Source organism: Erinaceus europaeus, chromosome 16 (assembly GCF_950295315.1).
Source record: "Erinaceus europaeus chromosome 16, mEriEur2.1, whole genome shotgun sequence".
Lineage (NCBI taxonomy): Eukaryota > Metazoa > Chordata > Mammalia > Eulipotyphla > Erinaceidae > Erinaceus > Erinaceus europaeus.
The window spans coordinates 29,605,956-29,626,644 of NC_080177.1; the positions used below are offsets into that span (position 1 = coordinate 29,605,956).

At 39.8% G+C, this 20,689-nt stretch overlaps 1 protein-coding gene across 3 annotated transcripts in view; it reads left to right on the top strand.

Annotated features, from left to right (window-relative positions):
* Nucleotides 1–16,763, top strand: part of WDR89 (WD repeat domain 89) — a 29,570-nt gene extending 12,807 nt beyond the window's left edge. For 2 of the 3 annotated variants that reach the window (XM_007530909.3, XM_060174863.1), the window contains one exon: nt 15,103–16,762. In XM_007530909.3, coding sequence (XP_007530971.1) covers nt 15,134–16,297 — 1,164 coding nt within the window. In that variant the 5' untranslated portion in view covers nt 15,103–15,133 and the 3' untranslated portion in view covers nt 16,298–16,762. Of the gene's footprint in view, nt 1–15,102 lie in introns of all 3 variants that reach the window. The other variant, XM_060174864.1, reaches the window with a different exon arrangement.
* Nucleotides 16,764–20,689: the final 3,926 nt, after the last annotated feature.

Below are 20,689 nucleotides of genomic sequence, written 5' to 3' on the forward strand. Positions count from 1 at the left end.
GTTATGTGTAAAAAAAGCTTTCATGCCTGAGCCACCAAAGGTCCCAGATTCAGTCCCCAGCACCACCATAAGCCAGAGAGCTCAGCAGTTCTCAGGTAGGTAAGTATGACTTTCAAGTGGGAAAGACTAATTTCCTGGGGCCGGGCGCTAGTGCAGCAGGTTACGTGTACATGGTAAAGCGCAAGGACACGCTGAAGGATTCTGGTTCAAGCCCCTGGCTCCCCACCTGCAGGGGAGTCACTTCACAGCTGGTGAAGCAGGTCTGCAGGTGTTTAATTCCCCCCCCCCCCCCCCCCCCCCCGGTCTTCCCCAACTCCATTTCTCTTTCCTATCTAAGAACGACGACATCAATAACAACAACAATAAATACAACAATTAAAAAACAAAGGTCCCCCGGCTTTCCTGGTTCCCCACCTGCTGGGGAGTCACTTCACAGGCGGTGAAGCAGGTCTGCAGGTGTTTATCTTTCTCTCCCCCTCTCTGTTTCCCCTCCTCTCCATTTCTCTCTGTCCTATCCAACAATAACGACATCAATAACAACAATAATTACAATAATAAAACAATAAGGGCAACAAAAGAGATTAAATAAGTATTTAAAAGAAACAAAAAAGGGCAATAAAAAGGGAAGATAATATATATATAAAAAGAAATACTCTTTTACTTGTGAGCATCTACTAATGATCTCTTCATTTTCAGATCTATTTACTGAATCAGTATTCCTAACTAAACTTTCCTCCTTGCACTGCTTACCCATAAAAATAGCTGCCCCCAGTCTTCAGGGAACTCCCCTGTAACTCTCTGGAGCTTGTGTGTCCCGCATTATAGTTCTGCTGCTGTTTTTTTTTTTTTTTAATATTCTTTTTTTTTATTATACCTTTATTCCCTTTTGTAGCCTTTGTTGTTTTATTGTTGTAGTTATTGGTGTCATTGTTGTTGGTTAGGACAGAGAGAGATGGAGAGAGAGGGAAAGAAAGATAGACACCTGCAGACCTGCTTCACCACTTGTGAAGCAACTCCCCTTCAGATGGGGAACTGGGGGCTTGAACCAGGATCCTTACGCAGGTCCTTGCACTTTGCGCCACATACGCTTAACCCTCTGTGCTACCGCCTGACGCCCTCTGCTGCTGTTTTTAAGTCATCTTGATCTCTGATAACTCAAGCTTGTCTCAGTTTACCCTTTTTGTTTTAGCCTGACAGTTTTCATTTTCTTCACTGATTTTTCAAAGAATAGTTCTTGGGACTCAGGAGGTAACTCTTGGATAAAGTGCATGCACATCTTAGACCCTGAGTTCAATCTCTGACACTACATGGAAACACCTGAGAAACTGCATGCATGGTGGAGCGGGCCTTTGATGTCCCACTCTTCAAAAAAAGGTGGGAGAGAGAAATTTCTCTGGGAAACTTGTGTGTGCCACAGTCTGGGTTCTTACACACACACAGAGAGAAATTTAAATTTTCTTCTCTGATTTGTGCTGTTTTGTTTGCTTGCTTTTTTATATTTTAAAGAATGTTCACTTAACCCTCAGTGACAGGGTCCTTATTTTTTCCCTAGATTTGTAATTCTTGCTCACACACTTAGGTCTATGATAAAATTTCAGCTTGATGTTAATAAGCTATTGCAGTGGTTTTTGTTTGCTTTGGTTTGGTTATTTGTTTGTTGTTTTTGGTTGGTAGCAGAGCACTGCTCAACTCTGTATTAATTTGAAAAATGGATTCCATTAGTCTTGCCTCTTCTTGACCTGAGCATCTCTGCCTTTCAGTTAAATGTTCAGATTATTTGTGTTCAATGTAATTGTTGATAGGAATTTTTCTAAACCTATTTTGTGAGTCATTTCTAGGTTTCTGTTTTTCTCATTTCTTCTTATTTCAGTGTTTTGTTTATTTGGACAGAAACAGAAATTGAAAGGGAAGGAGGAGGCAGAGAGTGCCTCACTGCTTGTGAAGCTTCCCTCTACAAATGAGGACAGGAGGCTTGAATATGGCTCCTTGAGCATTATAATATGTGCATTTACCTTGGCCCAGGCAGAAGGTAATCTAGTGGGCCCCTACTAGTACCTTTCTGTAATAGGCCATAGGGTCTTTTTTTTTTTTTAAACAAGCTTTTTAAAAAAAATTATCTTCATTTGTTTATTGGATAGAGACAGGTAGAAATCAAGAGGGAAGGAGGTGATAGGGAGGGAGAGAGACAGAGAGACACCTGCAGCTCTGCTTCATCACTTGTGAAGCTTTCCCCCTGCACGTGGGGACCAGGGGATCCAACCGAGATTTAATACTGTTACAATCTATCAGGCTCTCTGCTTTGATAATGTTATCATCAGTCTGTTCTAGGCCGTGGTTCATTTCCTTGTTTATTTTTGAATTTATTTTAAAAATATTTTTATTTATTTATTATTGAATAGAGGCAGAGAAATTGAGAGTAGCAAGGGAGATAGAGAGAGACACGGAGACCTGTAGCCCTGCTTCACCACTCATGAAGCTTTCCCCTTGCAGGTGAGGATGAGGGGCTTGAGCCTGGGTCCTTGCCCACTGTAGTGTGTGCGCTTAAACAGGTGTGTCACTGCCTGGCCCCTATTTTTGAAGATATTAAAGAGAGCATTTGCTTAGCTTTTAAAAGTATCTTTTCAGAATTAGAAGAAGTAGTAAATATATAGTACCAATTCAGGATTTGAATCATTCCACATTGCTACTAACTGTTCCAAATTAAGACATCTGGTGATCGGGGAGGTTTGGTTTCTTTCTGTTTGGTTAACCAGCTGGTTGTTATGGAAAAGAAAAGGCAGTTAATTGTTCTTGAAGGAAGCTGGGCATTCATAGACTTACTTTAAAGGGTAACTTTTGGGTGAAGATTTCACTTGAGAAACTGGACATCAGAGGATGCTATTGAGAAGTATGTCTTTGCTTAAAAAAAAAAAAAAGTTTGAATGTTATATCTGGAACCTGAAGGATAGTTTCATACTGCATGAGAAAATGTGTGTGTCATTCCCTTGAATTCCCTCCCCTTTTCCCTTGGTAACAGATTCTTGCACTTTAAAAACTGTGCCTAAAATTTTTCATGTATTTAATGCAAGAGATGCCATATGTTACTGCAGCCAGTATCTTGAACACTCATGTGAATAAGAATAGCATACTCAGACTCATTAAGCAGGATTAATTTACAAAGACATTAAGTCTCAATCATTAATGGATATGATATTTAAAAATACACTGAAGTTGTAGCAGATGTCAGTTTAGCATACTTTCATTAAAAATTCAGAGTTTCTTCCCAACTTTGAAACAAATAGTTTTTATGCATATTGGGTGTGTGTGCATGTTCATTCCTCCTTGGGGCTTCACTGCTCTATCTGACTTTTTCAGAGAGAGAGACAGAGGGAAAGAAACCATAGCATCAGAAAGTCCACCAGTGCATTGGGGGACCTGGCTCAAACCTGAGTTGCATCCATAACATAGCAGGTTCACTAACCAGGTGAGCTATTTTGCTTGCCCAGGCAAATTATTTTAGAGCCAATTCTGTGCTTAAAACCACACAGGGAGCCAGGTGGTGGTGCACCTGGTTGAGCAAGGATACGGTTCAAACCCCCAGCCCCCATCTGCAGAGAGAAAGCTTTGTGAATGGTAAAGCCGGGCTCTCTCTCCCTATCTCCCCCTTCCTCTCAACTTCTGGCTGTCTCTATCCACTCAATAAAAGATAAAATTATTTTTTAATCCACACAAATTTCTAAATTACTTATTATTACTTTTTTTGCCTCCAGGGTTATCACTGGGGCTCGGTTCCTGCACTACGAATCCACTGCACCTGGTGACTGTTTTTTCCCATTTTTGTTGCCCTTGTTGTTATTGCCATTTGATAGGACAGAGAGAAACCGAGAGAGATGGGGAAGACAGAGAGGGGGAGAGACAGACACCTGCAGACTTGCTTCACCACTTGTGAAGCTACCCCCCTGCAGGAGGTGGAGGGGGGCGCAAATCAGGATCCTTACACTGGTCCTTGCATTTTACGCCATGTGCGCTTGACCCGTTGCACTACCGCTGGACCCCCCCCCAATTAGTACTGTTATTTTAACCAGAGCACTATTCAGCACTGGTTTATGGTGGTGCTCGGGATTGAATGGGAAGGAGAGAGAGAGAGAGAGAGAACTAGACATCACTCTGGTACATGTGCTGCCGGGGATTGAACTCAGAACCTCATGCTTGAGAGTCCAATACTTCATCCATTGTGGGTTGAAATGAGATACTAGTAATTCTTTAGTCTCAGTTTTTTCTTTCCTCCTATCCCTCTCATTAATATATAAATAAAATATTTTAAAAAAATTGAGATGGGGCAGAGGGTAGATAGCATAATGGTTATGCAAACAGACTCTCATGCCTGAGGCTCCAAAGTCCCAGGTTCAATCCCCCGCACCACCATAAGCCAAAGCTGAACAGTGCTCTGGTTAAAAAAAAAAAAAAATTGAAATGGGAGAGAGACAGAGAGACACCTGTAGACCTGCTTTACCGCTTATGAAGTGATCTCCCTGCAGGTTGGGAGCCTGGGTCTTTCTTTGCACTTCATACTATGGTGCACTTAACCAAGTGCACAACTGCCCCCTTATTTATGTATTTGATGAACAGGAGTAAGAGAGACCAGAACACTGTTACAATTCATATTGTGTTAGGGCTCATGTGTAATTCCTATACCCACTAAACCATCTCCCTGGTCACAAGCAATTATTTTCAAATGAAATTGTATTTTTAGCACAGCAAACCACCATAGCCTTAGAATTTACAAAATTTTTGATATTTGGGAAACAGCTATGGTAACTTAGTCATGGAAGCTTGGCTGTCCTCTAGAAAACAAATGTTACAACAAATTACTCAACAAATTTCATCAAAGAACAGCTGGGTTTCTGGTAATGAAAGGCACATCACTATCTGAAGATTGATGATTGTGTGTGGACAGTGAGAGCAAGAAGGGAGGGAGAGAAAGACTCAAGTAGAAACCCTGCAAGACATTGGTGCCGGTGGGTGCCATGTTTTACATCTGCTTCAAATCGATGTGGGCAGATTTAAAGGAGCCACTCAGGCACCAAGTGGCTGAGAAAAGGAGTTTGAGACTGCTTTTCAGAGCTATAGAAACCACAGGCTCTTGAGTGAACCCCAGGAAGCTATCTGGGAGCACCAGGGAACTGAACTCTCTACCCCTAAGGCAGCCTACCAAAATTTGCTTTATCTGAGCCTCTTCTCTTTGTCTCATCTCAGTGTTCAGAGGCATAAAAACTAGTGTTTCACCTGTACACAGTCAGGAGGCAGTAGCAGTAACTCCTTCATTTGTTCCATTTCTTTCAATTTGAGGCTCTTTTTGGCTTGTTCTCATAGCCCATATTTTCTACTCCCTCCTCTTTGCTTTACTACTCTTTTCTGTGTGAGCCTTTTTTTTTTATTGTGTGTATTGATATAATGAAACCTCACTCCATGTTCTCAGCTCTTGCTAGTCTTCTGTGACTTAAAATACTAAAAATAAAGAGGGAGCCGGGCGGTAGCATAGGGAGTTACACAGGTGGCACAAAGCGCAAGGACCGGCATTAAGGATCTTGGTTCGGGACCGGGTGGTGGCACACCTGGTTGAGCGCACATGTTACAGTGCTTAAGGACCCAGGTTCGAGCCCCCAGTCCCCACCTGCAGAGGGAAAGCTTTGCAAGTGGTGAAGCAGGGCTGCAGGTGTCTCTCTCTCTCTATCTCCCCTACCCTCTCGCGATTTCTGGCTGTCTCTATCCAATAAATAAAGATTTTTTTAAAAAGTAAAAAAAAAAAAAGAAGAAACATTAAAAAAAAAAAAAAAAGATCTTGGTTCAAGCCCCCCGGCTCCCCACCTAGAGGGGAGGCGCTTCACAAGCGGTGAAGCAGGTCTGCAGGTGTCTATATCTCTCCCCCTTTCTGTCTCCCCCTCCTCTCTCCATTTCTCTCTGTCCTATCCAATAACGACCATATCAGTAACAATCTCAAATAATAACTACAACAACAATAAAACAACAAGGGCAACAAAAGGGAATAAATAAGTAATTTTAAAAAAAAAAATACTAAAAAGAAAAAAGCTTCTCGTGCCTGAGGCTCTAAAGCCCCAGGTTCAATCCCCTGCACCACCATAAGCCAGAGCTGAACAGTGCTCTGGTTTTTTTGTTTGTTTGTTTTGTTTTGTTTTTTAAAAGCTTCCTTTTATGTATTTAGTTGAAACAAAGATAAAAATCATGTTTAGGGAGTCGGACCGTAGTGCAGCGGGTTAAGCGCAGCGGGTTAAGCGCAGGTGGCACAAAGCGTAAGGACCCCGGTTTGAGCCCTTGGCTTCCCACCTGCAGGGAAGTCACTTCACAGGTGGTGAAGCAGGTCTGCAGGTGTCTACCTTTCTCTCCCCCGTCTTCCCCTCCTCTCTCTATTTCTCTCTGTCCTATCCAACAACAGTGACATCAATAATAATAATTACAACAAAAAAAAACAAGGACAACAAAAGGGAATAAATAAACATTTTTTTTAAAAAAAATCATGTTTAATTTTAAATGTTTGTATATATTTTTGTTAGATTGAACCATATGAAGTAATCACTGTTGATTTGTAGAAATAGATTTAATCTCATTTTTTCCCTTATTTGCCTGAAGCTTAAAAGTAAGATTTGAAGATTAATTGGATGACAACCCTGAGTAGACGAGTTGGGCATGTCTCACCAGTTCTAACTTGGATAATCAGGTAGATTAGAGTATTGTCATGGTGCCAGTACCATTAACCACACTGGAGAAGATTGAGACATCTAAGTTTTTGTTTTTAAGGCTAAGGCTTGGTAAAGGAAGGTGGTCTAAAATGATCCGTTTGGGGCTAGGAGACAGTTTACCAGTATATACCTTACCACACTGGCTTTGAGCTCCATAGTAGGCAGCACTGCGGAATGCCATGGATGATGAGGTAATTCTGAGGTCTCTTTCTCTCTCTCTCTCTCTCTCTTTTTCTCTCTCTCTGTCTCTCTGCATCTTTCCCTTTTTACTAAATGAAAAAAATGAAAAAAACAAACAAAAGAAAACATAGTCAAGCGGCTTACTGGTTTTTGAGCATGAACAAAGTCCTGAATTCATTTCCTGGCACTGCAGAGATAATCAGTTTTGTGTGATGATACACATTTAGATAGATACGGTCAGTAGATGGCTGACATTAGTAGGTCATTGACATATACATGTCATTTGAAATCATGAATGCAAAACAAAATTGCCCTGTGAGAGTGTAGAATGAAAGGAGAATTTAATGACTTCTTGAGAACTGGGAAATGGAAGAGAAAATGAAGTATATATTTAGAACAAAAAGAATATGTTTGCTTTGGAATGATTCATTAGTACCTAAAATTAAGGATTAAATTGTCTTGGCAGGTTATATTTCAAATATGACTCACTTGCATATTAATGTGTTAAGACTTAAGCTAGAGGTTTTCATGTTTCCCCAAGAGATTAAACTATTTTACTTTTTGTGGGAGAATATAAATTCTACAGCCAGAGAGGTAACATAATCATGCAGAAGGACTTTCATGGCTGAGACTACAAGGTTCTAGATTCAATACCAGTACCACCATAAACCAGAACTGAGCAGTACTCTGGTTAAAATATGTAATCTATAGCATGAGTATTGAGGGGGTTACCTGCCTTGCCTCTACTTTTTTCCCCCCGCCGCTCTTTTTTTTTTTTTTTCCTCTAAAGACTTGTTTTGTTTTTTGCCTCCAGGGTTATCGTTGGGGCTCAGTACCTGCACTAAGACTCCACTGCTCCTGGTGGCCATTTTTATTTATTTATTTGATAGGACAGAAAGAAACTGAGAGAGGAGAGAGAGAGAGAGAGAGAGTGGTCTGGGAGATAATGCAGTGGATAAAGCATTGGACTCTCAAGCATAAGGTCCCAAGTTCAATCCCTGGTAGCACAATACCAGAGTGATATCTGTTTCATTCTATCTCCTGTCTTTCTCATTAATAAATAAAATCTTGGGAGTCGGGTTGTAGCGCAGCGGGTTAAGCACAGGTGGCGCAAAGCACAAGGACTGGCATAAGGATCCCGGTTCCAACCCCGGCTCCCCACCTGCAGGGGAGTCGCTTCACAGGCGGTGAAGCAGGTCTGCAGGTGTCTATCTTTCTCTCCTCCTCTCTGTCTTCCCCTCCTCTCTCCATTTCTCTCTGTCCTATCCAACAATGATGACAACAATAATAACTACAATAATAAAACAACAAGGGCAACAAAAGGGAATAAATAAAATAAAATAAATATTTTAAAAAATAAATAAATAAATAAATAAATAAAATCTTTTAAAAGGATGATGAGAGAAAGATAGACACCTGCAGACCTGCTTCACCATTTGTGAAGCAAAGCCCCTGCAGATGGGGAGTCCGGGGTTGGAACCCAGATCCTTGCGTGGGTCCTTGGTACTTTGTCCTTGGTACTTGGTACTAAGTGTACCTTTGTCCTTGGTCCTTGGTACTAAGTGAACTATGTGCACTTAACCCGGTGTGCTACCTCCCAACCCCCAAGCCTTGATTATTTATCAGTGAGAGAGGAGACATGAACCCAAGCATCACTCAGGTACATGTAGTGCCAGGGATCAAACTTATGCTTGAGAATCCAGTGCTTATTAACTGCACCTCCACCTTGAATGCCTACCTTTCTTTTTTGAAGTATTAAACAGTGTGCCATATGGACAAATCTTGCAATTTGGTACCTTTACTATAGCCTTGAAGTTTAATTCTCTGAGTCTCACCTATCTCTAGAACTCTGAATCAAAGCCTTCAAGGATGCTAGTTCTATTATGTAAAACAGTCTCAAGGCAACATTAGTGGCAGGAAGGTATACTATCTCCTCCTAATTGGGTATAGAAATGTGTACTTAGAGTCCTATAAATTGTCATTAGTTTAAAACCCACATTAATTTTTTTTTACTGCATGACAAGACTGGATAGGTTCAGGGTGGTATGGCTTTTTTTGTTGTTGTTCTTGTTGCCTAGACTTTACTTCTCTGGGTCAGCTTTTTCACATAGAGACTGAGACAAGAGGGGAAGAAGAAAAGAAGCATCAGAGCTTCCTCCAGTGCAGTGCTGGTTAGGCTTGAACATGGATTGAGTGCAGGACAGAGTGCAGGACAGGTGAGCTGTCTTGCTGGCCCTAGACTTTTTGTTTGCATCTCATCAATCTGATCTTTTATTTATGAAAGAGCAAGTGAGAGTGAGAACAAACATTGGAGTATCACTCTTGCACAAGCAGTGCAGGGGACTGAACTTAGTGCCTTCTGCTTAAGAGTCCAGTACTTCACTCATTACGCCACCTCCAGGCTGCAGGAATTGCTTCTTTTATAACTTTGTCCTAAAATTTTGAATATTTAGGGAGTCGGATGGTAGCGCAGTGGGTTAAGCGCAGGTGGCAAAAAGAGCAAGGACCGGAATAAGGACCCCGGTTCAAGCCCCCGGCTCCCCACCTGCAGGGGAGTCGCTTCACAAGCGGTGAAGCAGGTCTGCAGGTGTCTGTCTTTCTCTCCCCCTCTCTGTTCTCTTCATTTCTCTCTGTCCTATCCAACAACGATGACATCAATAACCAACAATAATAACTAAAACAATAAAAAAAAGAAATAAGAGAATTAAAAAAAAAAAACTTGGGAGTTGGGCGGTAGTGCAGTGGGTTAAGCGCATGTGGCACAAAGCACAAGGACCAGCAGAAGGATCCTGGTTCTAGCCCCTGGCTCCCCACCTGCTGGGGAATCGTTTCACAAGCGGTGAAGCAGGTCAACAGGTCTTTCTCTCCCCTCCTCTCCCCATTTCTCTCTGTCCTATCCAACAACAACAACAATAATAACAACAACAACAATAACTACAACAATAAAACAGGGGCAACAAAAGGGAATAAATAAGTAAATATTTTTTTAAACTTTGAATATTTAAAGAATGAGCATTTTTTTTTATCTGCTCATTTTAAATTCTAAAGGGTTTATCCTTAGAGTATAAGGTCAGTATACTATTAAGTAAATACACATTTTTAGGATATGTTTGAATAACTAGTGGTAAAAAAAAAGTTGAATAATGTTTTTCTTCACAGATATGAAATATTATCTATTTTTCTTGTGTGCTCTAAAAAATAACTATGAAAGAGGACCATTATCTTAGTAATTTTTATGAGCACAAGCAGATGTCCTTTTAGTTTTATTTGTTGATCCCAGAACTCTTCCACTGTTAATGCATGAAAATTGAGTCAAGGCGTAAGACAGGTTTGATATATATAATGAAAAAGAGCAAATTTCAAAAAAAAAAGATGCATACAAATGTGATGCCATTTTTATAAATTCTTAATCATGGGAGTTGCATCTGTTTGATTTCTTTAATGTTTCATTTAATTTGTTCCATTGAAACAAATATGGCAAAATGTTAACATCTGTTAAATCTGGTAATACTTATTTGGGTATCTCTCACACATATTCTTATATTTTGTATATTTAAAACTTTAATTTGAATTTTTTTAACTTTTTATTTACCAAAGCACTGCTCAACTCTAGTTTGTGGTGCAGGGGATTGAACCTGGGACTTTGGTGCCTCAGGTGTGTAAATCTTACAGAACCATTATGCTGTCTCTGCAGTTCAATTTAATTTTTTTTTTTTTTTTAGGTTTTTTCACATAAAACTTATGGACTAATGGGGTCTTATAAAAAAGAAACAATATGGAGTCAGGCGGTAGCACAGCGGGTTAAGCACAGGTGGCGCAAAGCGCAAGGACCAGAGTAAGGATCCTTGTTCGAACCCCTGGCTCCCCACCTGCAGGGGAGTTGCTGCACAGGCAGTGAAGCAGGTCTGCAGGTGTCTATCTTTCTCTCCCCTTCTCTGTCTTCCCCTCCTCTCTCCATTTCTCTCTGTCCTATCCAACGACGACTACAACAATAAAACAAGGGCAACAAAAGAGAATAAATAAATATTTAAAAAATAAAAAAAGAAACAAGATGATAGAGTTTTTTGGGCTGTTTCTTATTTTCATCCCTCCCTCATCAGTGTTACCACCAGGGCTCAGTTCTCTCTCTCTCTCTCTCCCCCTCTCTCTTTCTCTTTCATTAGTAAATAAACAAAACTTCAGAGAAATAATCTTTTTGCAGCCTGGGAGGTGATACAATGGCTAAAGCTTTGGACTATCATATACCAGGTCCCAAGTTGAATCCCTGTCATCAGATGTGCCAGAGTGATGCACTGATTCTCTCTTAAATAAATAAATAAATAAATAAATCTTTAATTGAAAAAGGAAAATTACTAAGGACCTAGTATATAACCAATCATTGATTTAAAGCAAAGAGAATCCATGAATGCTAAAGTCTTTGCATATAATGTTATGAAAGGTTAGATTATTAATACGGTCTTATTATAGCACTTTATCATTTCTGATTATAAAGGCATGTACCTTTAAAATGGAAATACTGGGGAGTCCCGCGGTAGCACAGCAGGTTAAGCTCACATGGTGTAAAGCGCAAGGACCAGCAGCATAAGGATCCCAGCTTGAGCCCTGGGCTCCTCACCTGCAGGGGAGTAGCTTCACAAGTCGCTTTCTCTCCCCTTCTCTGTCTTTCCCTCCTCTCTCCATTTCTCTCTGTCCTATCCAACAACGACGACAGCAATAACAACAACAATAACTACAACAAGGGCAACAAAAGGGAATGAATAAATAAATACTTTCTAAAAAAAAGATTAACTTAAAAAATGGAAATACTTGGAAGCTACTAATCCAACTTGATATTATGTGCCTCCTTGATGTGATGCAGTAATAAGTACTCAGGCTCACCTAAATAATATTTCTGCCCCAAAAATGTCAAACTAGGACCTTAGTCATGGGGAAACAATAAAAAAAATAATAAGAAAAAGTCTAGACTATAGTATATTTAGTGAGTCCATTGGCCTGGACATTTTTAAAACATTCATGTTACCATGCACAAAGACCCAAGTACCCACCTTCAGGGGAAGGCTTCATGAGCAGAAGAGTAGTACTACTACCACAGATGTCTCTCCTCTCTGTCTCTCTAACTCAGTCTCTCACCACCTATCAAAAAAGGGGGAAAGTAGCCACCAGGAGTGGGGGAAGGGGAAGACACTTAAAAAGCTGTCACTAAAACAAAAGAGTAAAAAAAAAAAAAGCCTTTTCCTTTAAAAATTCAAGTTTGTAAGGCCAAAATAATTATAAATGAAAAGCAAAAATGAAAAAAATTCTGAGAACAGATTCATGACACCATCATAAGCCAAGGCTGACTAGTATTCTTTGGTTTTTTTTTTTTAATTGGGATAAAGTTACTAAGCATGCATATTTTTTTGACCTTGAACTTGTTTTACATATATCCTACCAGGAAGGCAATCTTATGTGATTAAAGACCACCGGGGGGGGGGGGTAAAAGAAACACCTTCTGAAGCCAGAATACCTAGAATCAAATTCCTATATAAATTTCTACTGTCTGAGAGTTACTCCCTAGAATGCTATACTGAGGATCAATATGAAATGATCTCACTTACAGGTAGAACATAAGAAGGACAGAGGTCAGCAAAATAGCTCAGTTGGATAGTTCAAGCTTAGACCTCAATACACTGAAAGAGGAAGCTTCAGTGCTGTGGTCTCTTTGACTGTCTCTCTGTCTCTCTCTAAAAAGAAAAGAAAAACGCAAAGTAATACTTGCACTGGATATGGTGTATTGCACCAAAACAAAGGTCTCTGGAGAAAGAAGGAATGGGGAAGGCTTTGGGGTCCTGGTGCATGATAGTGAAAAGGAATCTAAGTTTGGGGAAGAGTGTTTTGCTGACACCTATCACAGAGAGATGAGAAATTGAACACATGTGCCAACGACTGTACTGTAAACCATTACCACCACCCCCATAAAGTGATTTGATGGGAAACAAACAAAAAAGAATTATCTGTAACAATTTACTATAAACTTTCAGCTTGAGATAACATAAAATTACTATGCTATAGTTTTTTTTTTTTTCACTTTTGTTGCCCTTGTTTTATTGTTGTAGTTGTTATTGATGTCGTCATTATTGGATAGGACAGAGAGAAATGGAGAGAGGGGGAGTAAAAGACACCTGCAGACCTGCTTCACCGCCTGTGAAGTGACTCCCCTGCAGGTGGGAGCTGGGGGCTCGAACTGGGATCCTTACACCGGTCCTGGCGCTTTGTGCCACCTGTGCATAACCCGCTGCGCTACTGCCCGACTCTATGCAGTAGTTTTTTATGTCGGAAGTCAAAAATGGATTTTTTTTAACCTCACCATGATTTATGTCATTTAATACTATTTACATATAGCTGTAGCTTATATATTAACACAACCAGCTGCTTATGTTCTAAGATTATAAGTGATTTTATATTTCAAAGATATAGTCATTATTAAAAACGCATTAGCATTTAAGCCCACTGTTAAAATTCAGTCAGGTGTTAATATACACTCTTATTAACTTATAGTCTGATAAATCACTATTTAATCAATATGAGGGGAAAAATAGATTGAATGTCTTGAACTTTTTGATGCATATACCCCAGTTCTGAGTATATACTCCTTCAATCTAAGCACTTAAGGTTTCAAATTGGTAACCTGATTGAATTTTAACCAAAATGGATCTTAATGACTAGTGTTGTTGGGGGTGCATTACCATTTAGAGGCTCTTTTATTTATTTATTTTTGGAAACTGTTAAGGAAAGACATTTCCTTACAAGAAACTTTATAAGTTTCTTGATGATACCCACTTAATGACTTTCTTGGTCCAAAGCAGTAATGCAATTCTCTATTCCTTTCTTTAGTAGTAACATCTCCTTGGAATGCACATGCACATGCTCATCCTGTCTGTCTGTCTATCCCCTTTTATTTATTTATTTATTTTTTAATATTTATTTATTTATTCCCTTTGTTGCCCTTGTTGTTTTATTGTTGTAGTTATTATTGTTGTCATTGTTGGATAGGACAGAGAGAAATGGAGAGAGGAGGGGAAGACAGAGAGGGGGAGAGAAAGATAGACACCTGCAGACCTGCTTCACCGCCTGTGAAGCGACTCCCCTGCAGGTGGGGAGCCGGGGCTCGAACCGGGATCCTTATGCCGGTCCTTGTGCTTTGCGCCACCTGTGCTTAACCCGCTGTGCTAAAGCCCGACTCCCCTGTCTATCCTCTTTTATGTGTGAGAGCAAAGTACTGCTGCACTCTGACATGTGTAGTGCTGGGGATGAAAGCCTCGAGCTGGCAAGACTGATGCTCTACTGATCCTCCCTAGTTGCTCCTTCTCATTTTCAGTCTCCTGCTACATTTTGATTATTACTATTAATTATTATTATTGTTGTTGTTGTTGGATAGAGAGAAATTGAGAGGGAAGGGCTTGGGGGGGGGAGAGGGAGAGTGGAAGAGATACTTACAGCCCTGCTTCACCATTTGTGAAGCTTCCCCCCAATGAGTCAGGACGGGGAGTTTTGAACTGAGATCTTTATATGCTTTACCAGATGCACCACCTCCCAAACTTCTTATTCTTTTTGAATAGCGTTAGAAATTGAGAGAGGGGAGTCCGGGAGGTAGCGCAGTGGGTTAAGCACAGGTGGTGCAAAGCACAAGGACCTGTGTAAGGATCCCGGTTCAAGCCCCTGGCTCCCCACCTGCAAGGGACTCACTTCACAAGCAGTGAAGCAGGTCTGCAGGTACCTATCTTTCTCTCCCCCTCTCTGTCTTCCCCTCTTCTTTCCATTTCTCTTTGTCCTATCCAACAACGACATCAATAACAACAGCAATAACTACAACAACAACAAAACAATAAGGGCAACAAAAGGGAATAAATATTTTTAAAAGTTTTTTAAAAATTGAGAGGGAAGGAGGAACTAGAGTGAGAAGAGACATCTACAGAACTATTTCACTTGTTTGTGAAGCTTTACCCCTGCAGGAGTCCTGAACTTGGGTCTTTGTGCGCTATAATATGTGTGCTCAATTAGGTGTACCACCTCCCAGCCCCTCCTTACTTTTTTGTTCTAATACAGTGCCAGGGAATGAACTAGAGTTTAACACATGTATGAATGATATCACTGAATATTGACCTCCCAGCTGATTCCCCACCCCATTTTTATATCTTTATTACAGGTAGTTACAGCCCTTGAATGCCACTCTTGATATGGAGAAGATTGAAGAACAATTTGCTAATCTGAACATTGTTAAACGTTCCTCGAACACTGAAGAGCCTACATATCTTCTTGGTATAGGCATATCAAAGACCGTACAAGCAGAAAAAGAAAGCTTGATTGCAGTTTTATGTTCTAATGGGTTAATTAGACTATATGATAAGGAAAGTTTAAAAGTACTACGAGAATTCAGTGGACATCCTGGACATCTTAATGGAGTAAAATTTGCTAATTCTTGTGACCATGTATACTCCTCATGTACTGATGGCACTGTAAAATGTTGGGATGCCCGATTAGCCAGTGAGAAACCTGTTCAGTTATTCAAGGGTTACTCTTCCAATATTTTTATCAGTTTTGATATCAACTGTAATGATCATGTCATTTGTGCTGGTACAGAAAAAGTCGATGATGATGCATTGTTGGTGTTTTGGGATGCGAGAATTAATTCCCAGGATATGTCTTCTACTAAAGACCCACTTGGTGTATATTCAGAGACGCATAGTGATGATATCACTCAAGTATGTTTCCACCCTAGCAATCCCAATATGATAGTCTCAGGTTCAACTGATGGATTGGTAAATGTATTTGATATTAGTGTTGACAATGAAGAAGATGCCTTGATTACAACTTGTAACTCAGTTTCATCAGTAAATTGCATTGGCTGGGCTGGGAAAGATTACAAACAGATTTACTGCATGACGCATGATGAAGGGTTTTATTGGTGGGATCTCAATTATTTGGATACTGATGAGCCTATTACATGTTTGAGCATCCAGGATGTTAGAAAAGTAATCAACTTGAAAGAAGATATTTTGGACTATTTGATTGGTGGTCTATATCACGAAAAGATGGATAAGTTGTTTCTTGTTGGGGGAACAAACACAGGAAAGATTCACTTACTGAACTGTACTACAGCAGGATTGACCCACATGACCAGTCTTCAGAGAGGACATACTGCTACTGTTCGTTCTTTCTGCTGGAATATGCAGGATGATTCTTTGCTAACTGGAGGAGAAGATGCACAATTATTACTTTGGAAACCTGAAACAAGAGAGAAGACTTTTACTAAAAAAGACAGCATGAAAATAGCATCTTCTGTGTACCACCGGGTTCGAGGTCACAGTAATGATTCCTATAAGAGGAAGAAAAGGCAGTGATGCTATGTTAGGAGTTTATTTGTCAGGTTTTATAGCTACAAATAATTATTTTTGTTAACTATCTGGGGAAGACATCTTTAAGGCTAATATATTAAAAAGAAAAAGAACCTCCAGCATTCTTGGTAAAGTATTCAGAGTAGTTTAACTCAGGCCATTCTGTATTCTAAAATTATTTTTCATAAAGCTGCCAGTTGAATATGCAGTTAGTGAGTTGAAAGTAAAATTACATTTCTCATTTTTGAAACCCATCTGTTGAGTTAGTAAATGTTGGACTTAAAGAAATAACTTTGAAATGGACTTTTAGACTTAGTCACCAACTTAAAAAAAAAAAAGTGTTTTGGTCTGTGTTTTTGTTTGCATGTGTGTTTGTTGTTGTTTAACCAGAGCACTGCTCAATTCTGATTTATGGCAGTGCCAGAGATTGAACCTGGGACCTCTGGTGCCTCAAGTATGAAAGTCTGTTGCAGTATTTGTTTTTTCAAACTTAAATTTTATATTTTGAATTATCTTCATTATTTGTAAAAACCAAATCAGACTGATTTCTTCGTTTGAGAAACTACTGTGGGGTCAGAGTAGATAGCATAATGGTTATGCAAAGAGATTATCATGCCTGAGACTGAGAAGTCCCAGTCCCTTGTATCACCGTAAACTAGAGCTGAGTGGTGCTCTGGTTTAAAAGAAAAAAAAAAAAGTGGGGGGAATAACATAATGGTTATGCAAAAAAACTCTTAACACCTCACACTCCAAAGTACCACCATTAGCCAGAGTTGGCCAGTGCTCTGGGTAACAATAAAGAAAAGAGTCTTTTACTCACTTGCTTAATATATAGAGAGATATTGCTGTAATTAAATATAGATATTCTAGCAACTGTAGATACAGTCAAACTTGTATAAAATGATTATTTCTTTTTAAAATTTCTTTATTAGGGGATTAATGGTTTACAGTCAACTGTAAAATGCAATAGTTTGTACATGCATAACATTTCTCAATTTTTCCACATAATAATTCAACCCCCACTAGGTCTTCCTCTGCCATCATGTTCCAGAACCTGAGCCCTCCCTCCCACTCCAGAGTCTTACTTTGGTGCAATACAACAACTACAGTTCATGTTCTGCTTTGGGTTTTCCCTTCGTTCTTGTTTGTCAACTTCTGCCTTTGAATGAGAACATCCCATATTCATCCTTCTCTTTCTGACTTAATCTCACTTAACATGATTCATTCAAGCTCTATCCAAGATGAGGTAAAGATGAATTCTCCATTTTTAATAGCCGAGTAGTATTCCATTGTGTGTATATGCCAACTTTCTCAGCCCCTCATGTGTTGTTGGACACCTGAGTTGCTTCAATGTTTGGCTATTACAAATTGTGCTGCTGTGAACATAGGTGTACACAAATCATTTTGGGTGGGTGTGTTTGGTTCCTTCTCCCTCTTTTTTATTTTATTTTATTTTACCAGAGCACTGCTCAGCTCTGGCTTATGATGGTGCTGGGACTGAATTAGATCTCAGCCTTAGGCATGAAAGACTTGCATAGCCATAATGTTCCCCCAGCCCACAGTGTTTTTTAAACCAGTTTTTTAAAAAACCACTCAGCATTGCCTCATATTATCTTTTAAACATGACTTTTCATTTTTACATAGTACTCTATCAAATGATTACATGTACTGAAGATTTTAAGAAGCATGAGGCATTATCACATCTGTGTTTTCATCCCAGAAGCAAAAGGAAGAATTAATGGGAGCAGATTAATGAAAATGCAATGGAGGTGGAAAATAATGGAGGTCTTATTGAAGATGTTACTGGTTAAATAAAAGTGAAAGGACAGCACACAGATTTTAGGCACTGAAGTAGCATTGGACATGCTACAACTAATTGAGTAATAAGTAGTAAAATATTTTTTAGGGGCTGGGCAGTAGCGCACCGGGTTAAGCGCATATATTACAAAGCACAAGGATCCCAGTTTCAAGCCCCTGGCTCCCCACCTGCAGGGGGATCGCTTCACAAGCAGTGAAGTCTTATCTTTCTCTCCCCTTTTCTGTCTTCCCTTCCTCTCTCAATTTGTACTATCCAATAACAACAAGGACAAAAATGGCTGCTAGGAGCAGTGGATTGGTCGTGCAGGCACTGAGCCCCAGTGATACCCTGGAGGCAAAGAAAAAAAAAACCTTAAATTTTGTAGAGGGGCTAAGTGGTGCCCAGGTAGAATGCACACCATTACCATGCACAAGGATCCAGGTTCAAGTTCCCAGTCCCCACCTACAGTGCAGGTAGCAAAACAGAACACTGTCCAAGTGATCTATTTTGATACTGCTGCTCCCTCAGATGTACTAGGGAATGAAATGAACCCAGAGCATCACATAGGCATCATGCTATGCAGTTTTCCTGGCCCAATTCTTTATGGAACTAAGGCATTGCATATACCTGATTTCACAACTCCTTGGCCGCCATTTTTTCATTTAGATGGAAGGAAGAGGATCAGAGCTCCCAGGGTTTGAACCTGAGCTCAAGGTACACGGTGTGCATCCTAACTTTTGAGCATCACTGGCTCAAGGGTATTGAGATTTCTTTTGGGGTTGATAAAAATACTCCAGAATTTATTGTGATTATAGTTGAAAATTTCTTTACATTAAAAGCAATTTAATGATATACTTTAAATAGATGGGTAGTATGATATGAGTTATAATAGTAAGATTGTTACATTTTTTTTTTAATTTATTCTATTTGGGGGGATCGGGCGGTAGCGCAGCGGGTTAAGCACATGTGGCGCAAAGCCCAAGGACTGGCGTAATGATTCCCTGGCTCCCCACCTGCAGGGGAGTCGCTTCACAGGCGGTGAAGCAGATCTGCAGGTGTCTATCTTTCTCTCCCACTATCTTCCTCTCTTCTCTCCATTTCTCTCTGTCCTATCCAACGTCGACGACATCAACAACAATAATATCTACAACAATAAGACAAGGGCAACAAAAGGGAATAAATAAATAAATATTTAAAAAATAATTTATTTTCCCTTTTGTTGTCCTTTTTTTTTTTCCCTTGTAGTTGTTGTTTTGATGTCGTCGTTGTTAGATAGTACAGAGAAATGGAGAGAGGAGGGGAAGAGAAAGATGCCTGCAGACATGCTTCATTGCTTGTGAAGTGACACCCCAGCAGGTGGGGAGCCCAGGGCTCAAACCCAGATCCTTAAGCCGGTCCTTGTGCTTTGCGCCACATGCGCTTAAACCCGCTGTGCTACCATCTGACTCCCGTTACATTCTTACTTGTTGACAGAAGAATATAAAGCTAATGTTGATGCTAAAACTTGTTGAAAATGAAGGGAAAAGATCCATTTTTTCACAAATACATAGTTACAGCAAACATCTATTCTTCAAGACTTAAGTATTTTACGACTCCCACCTTCATATCATCTCTTACTCTTAAATACTTTATAGCAAGTTGTTTAGAGATTTGTCTCCCTGCTAAACTACTCTGTCTAGTTAAAAAGCAAACAGAACTGGAGTCTTTTTTTTTTTCAGATAAATACAAAAATTTCGGGAGTCGGGCTGTGCCAGAAGGATCCCAGTTCAAGCCTCGGGCTCCCCGCCTGCAGGGGAGTAACTTCACAGCCAGTGAAGCAGGTCAGCAGGTATCTATCTTTCTCTCCCCTCTGTCTTCCCCTCCTCTCTCCATTTCTCTCTGTCCTATCCAACAAAAATAAAACAAGGGCAACAAAGCGAAAATAAATTTTAAAAATCAGAAAAAAAAATAAATAACTATTACGCCATTATGCATAACCATTACGCTATCTACCCCAACCCATACCTGGAGTGTGTTTTCAAAGAAAAATAGTTAACACAATGGACTAAGGAGAAGGAGAAAGGAGCAACAGAAGATACAATGGCCAGAAGGAACAACATATGTACCTAGGCAGAGAGGCACAAAATCCATGGTTAATTTTAGTCATATCATGTACTCAGGTTTAACCAAGTTTCTCTGTAAACACATTCACAAACATTTCTTAGGTCACTTGTCTCTGCAGATGGCTTGCGCATATATTATGTCTTAAATTTTCACTGTTTTAATTCTGAAGACAGTGTTTCCATAAGCCTGTTTTCTACACTCAATACCATTAGTAGTGACTGAAGTTGTTAACATTACTATTCTGAAAAAATTATTCTCAACGCCACCATCGACTCAATTGACTCCTTGTGTACATAAAGACTTTTTTTTTCCCTCCCTAACATTCGGAGCATTTGCAAGATTGCCTAGTGAAGATGTCCTGGTTAGTCTTTAGCTGCTTATTTGTAGTTAACAGCTGGCTTGTCAGTTTTCTACCTTCTGTCTTTAGTCCTAGCCTAGGGGCAATGGTGCATTAATTTAGCTTGAAACTCTTGTGTTATTTTTTTTTAAAGATTTTA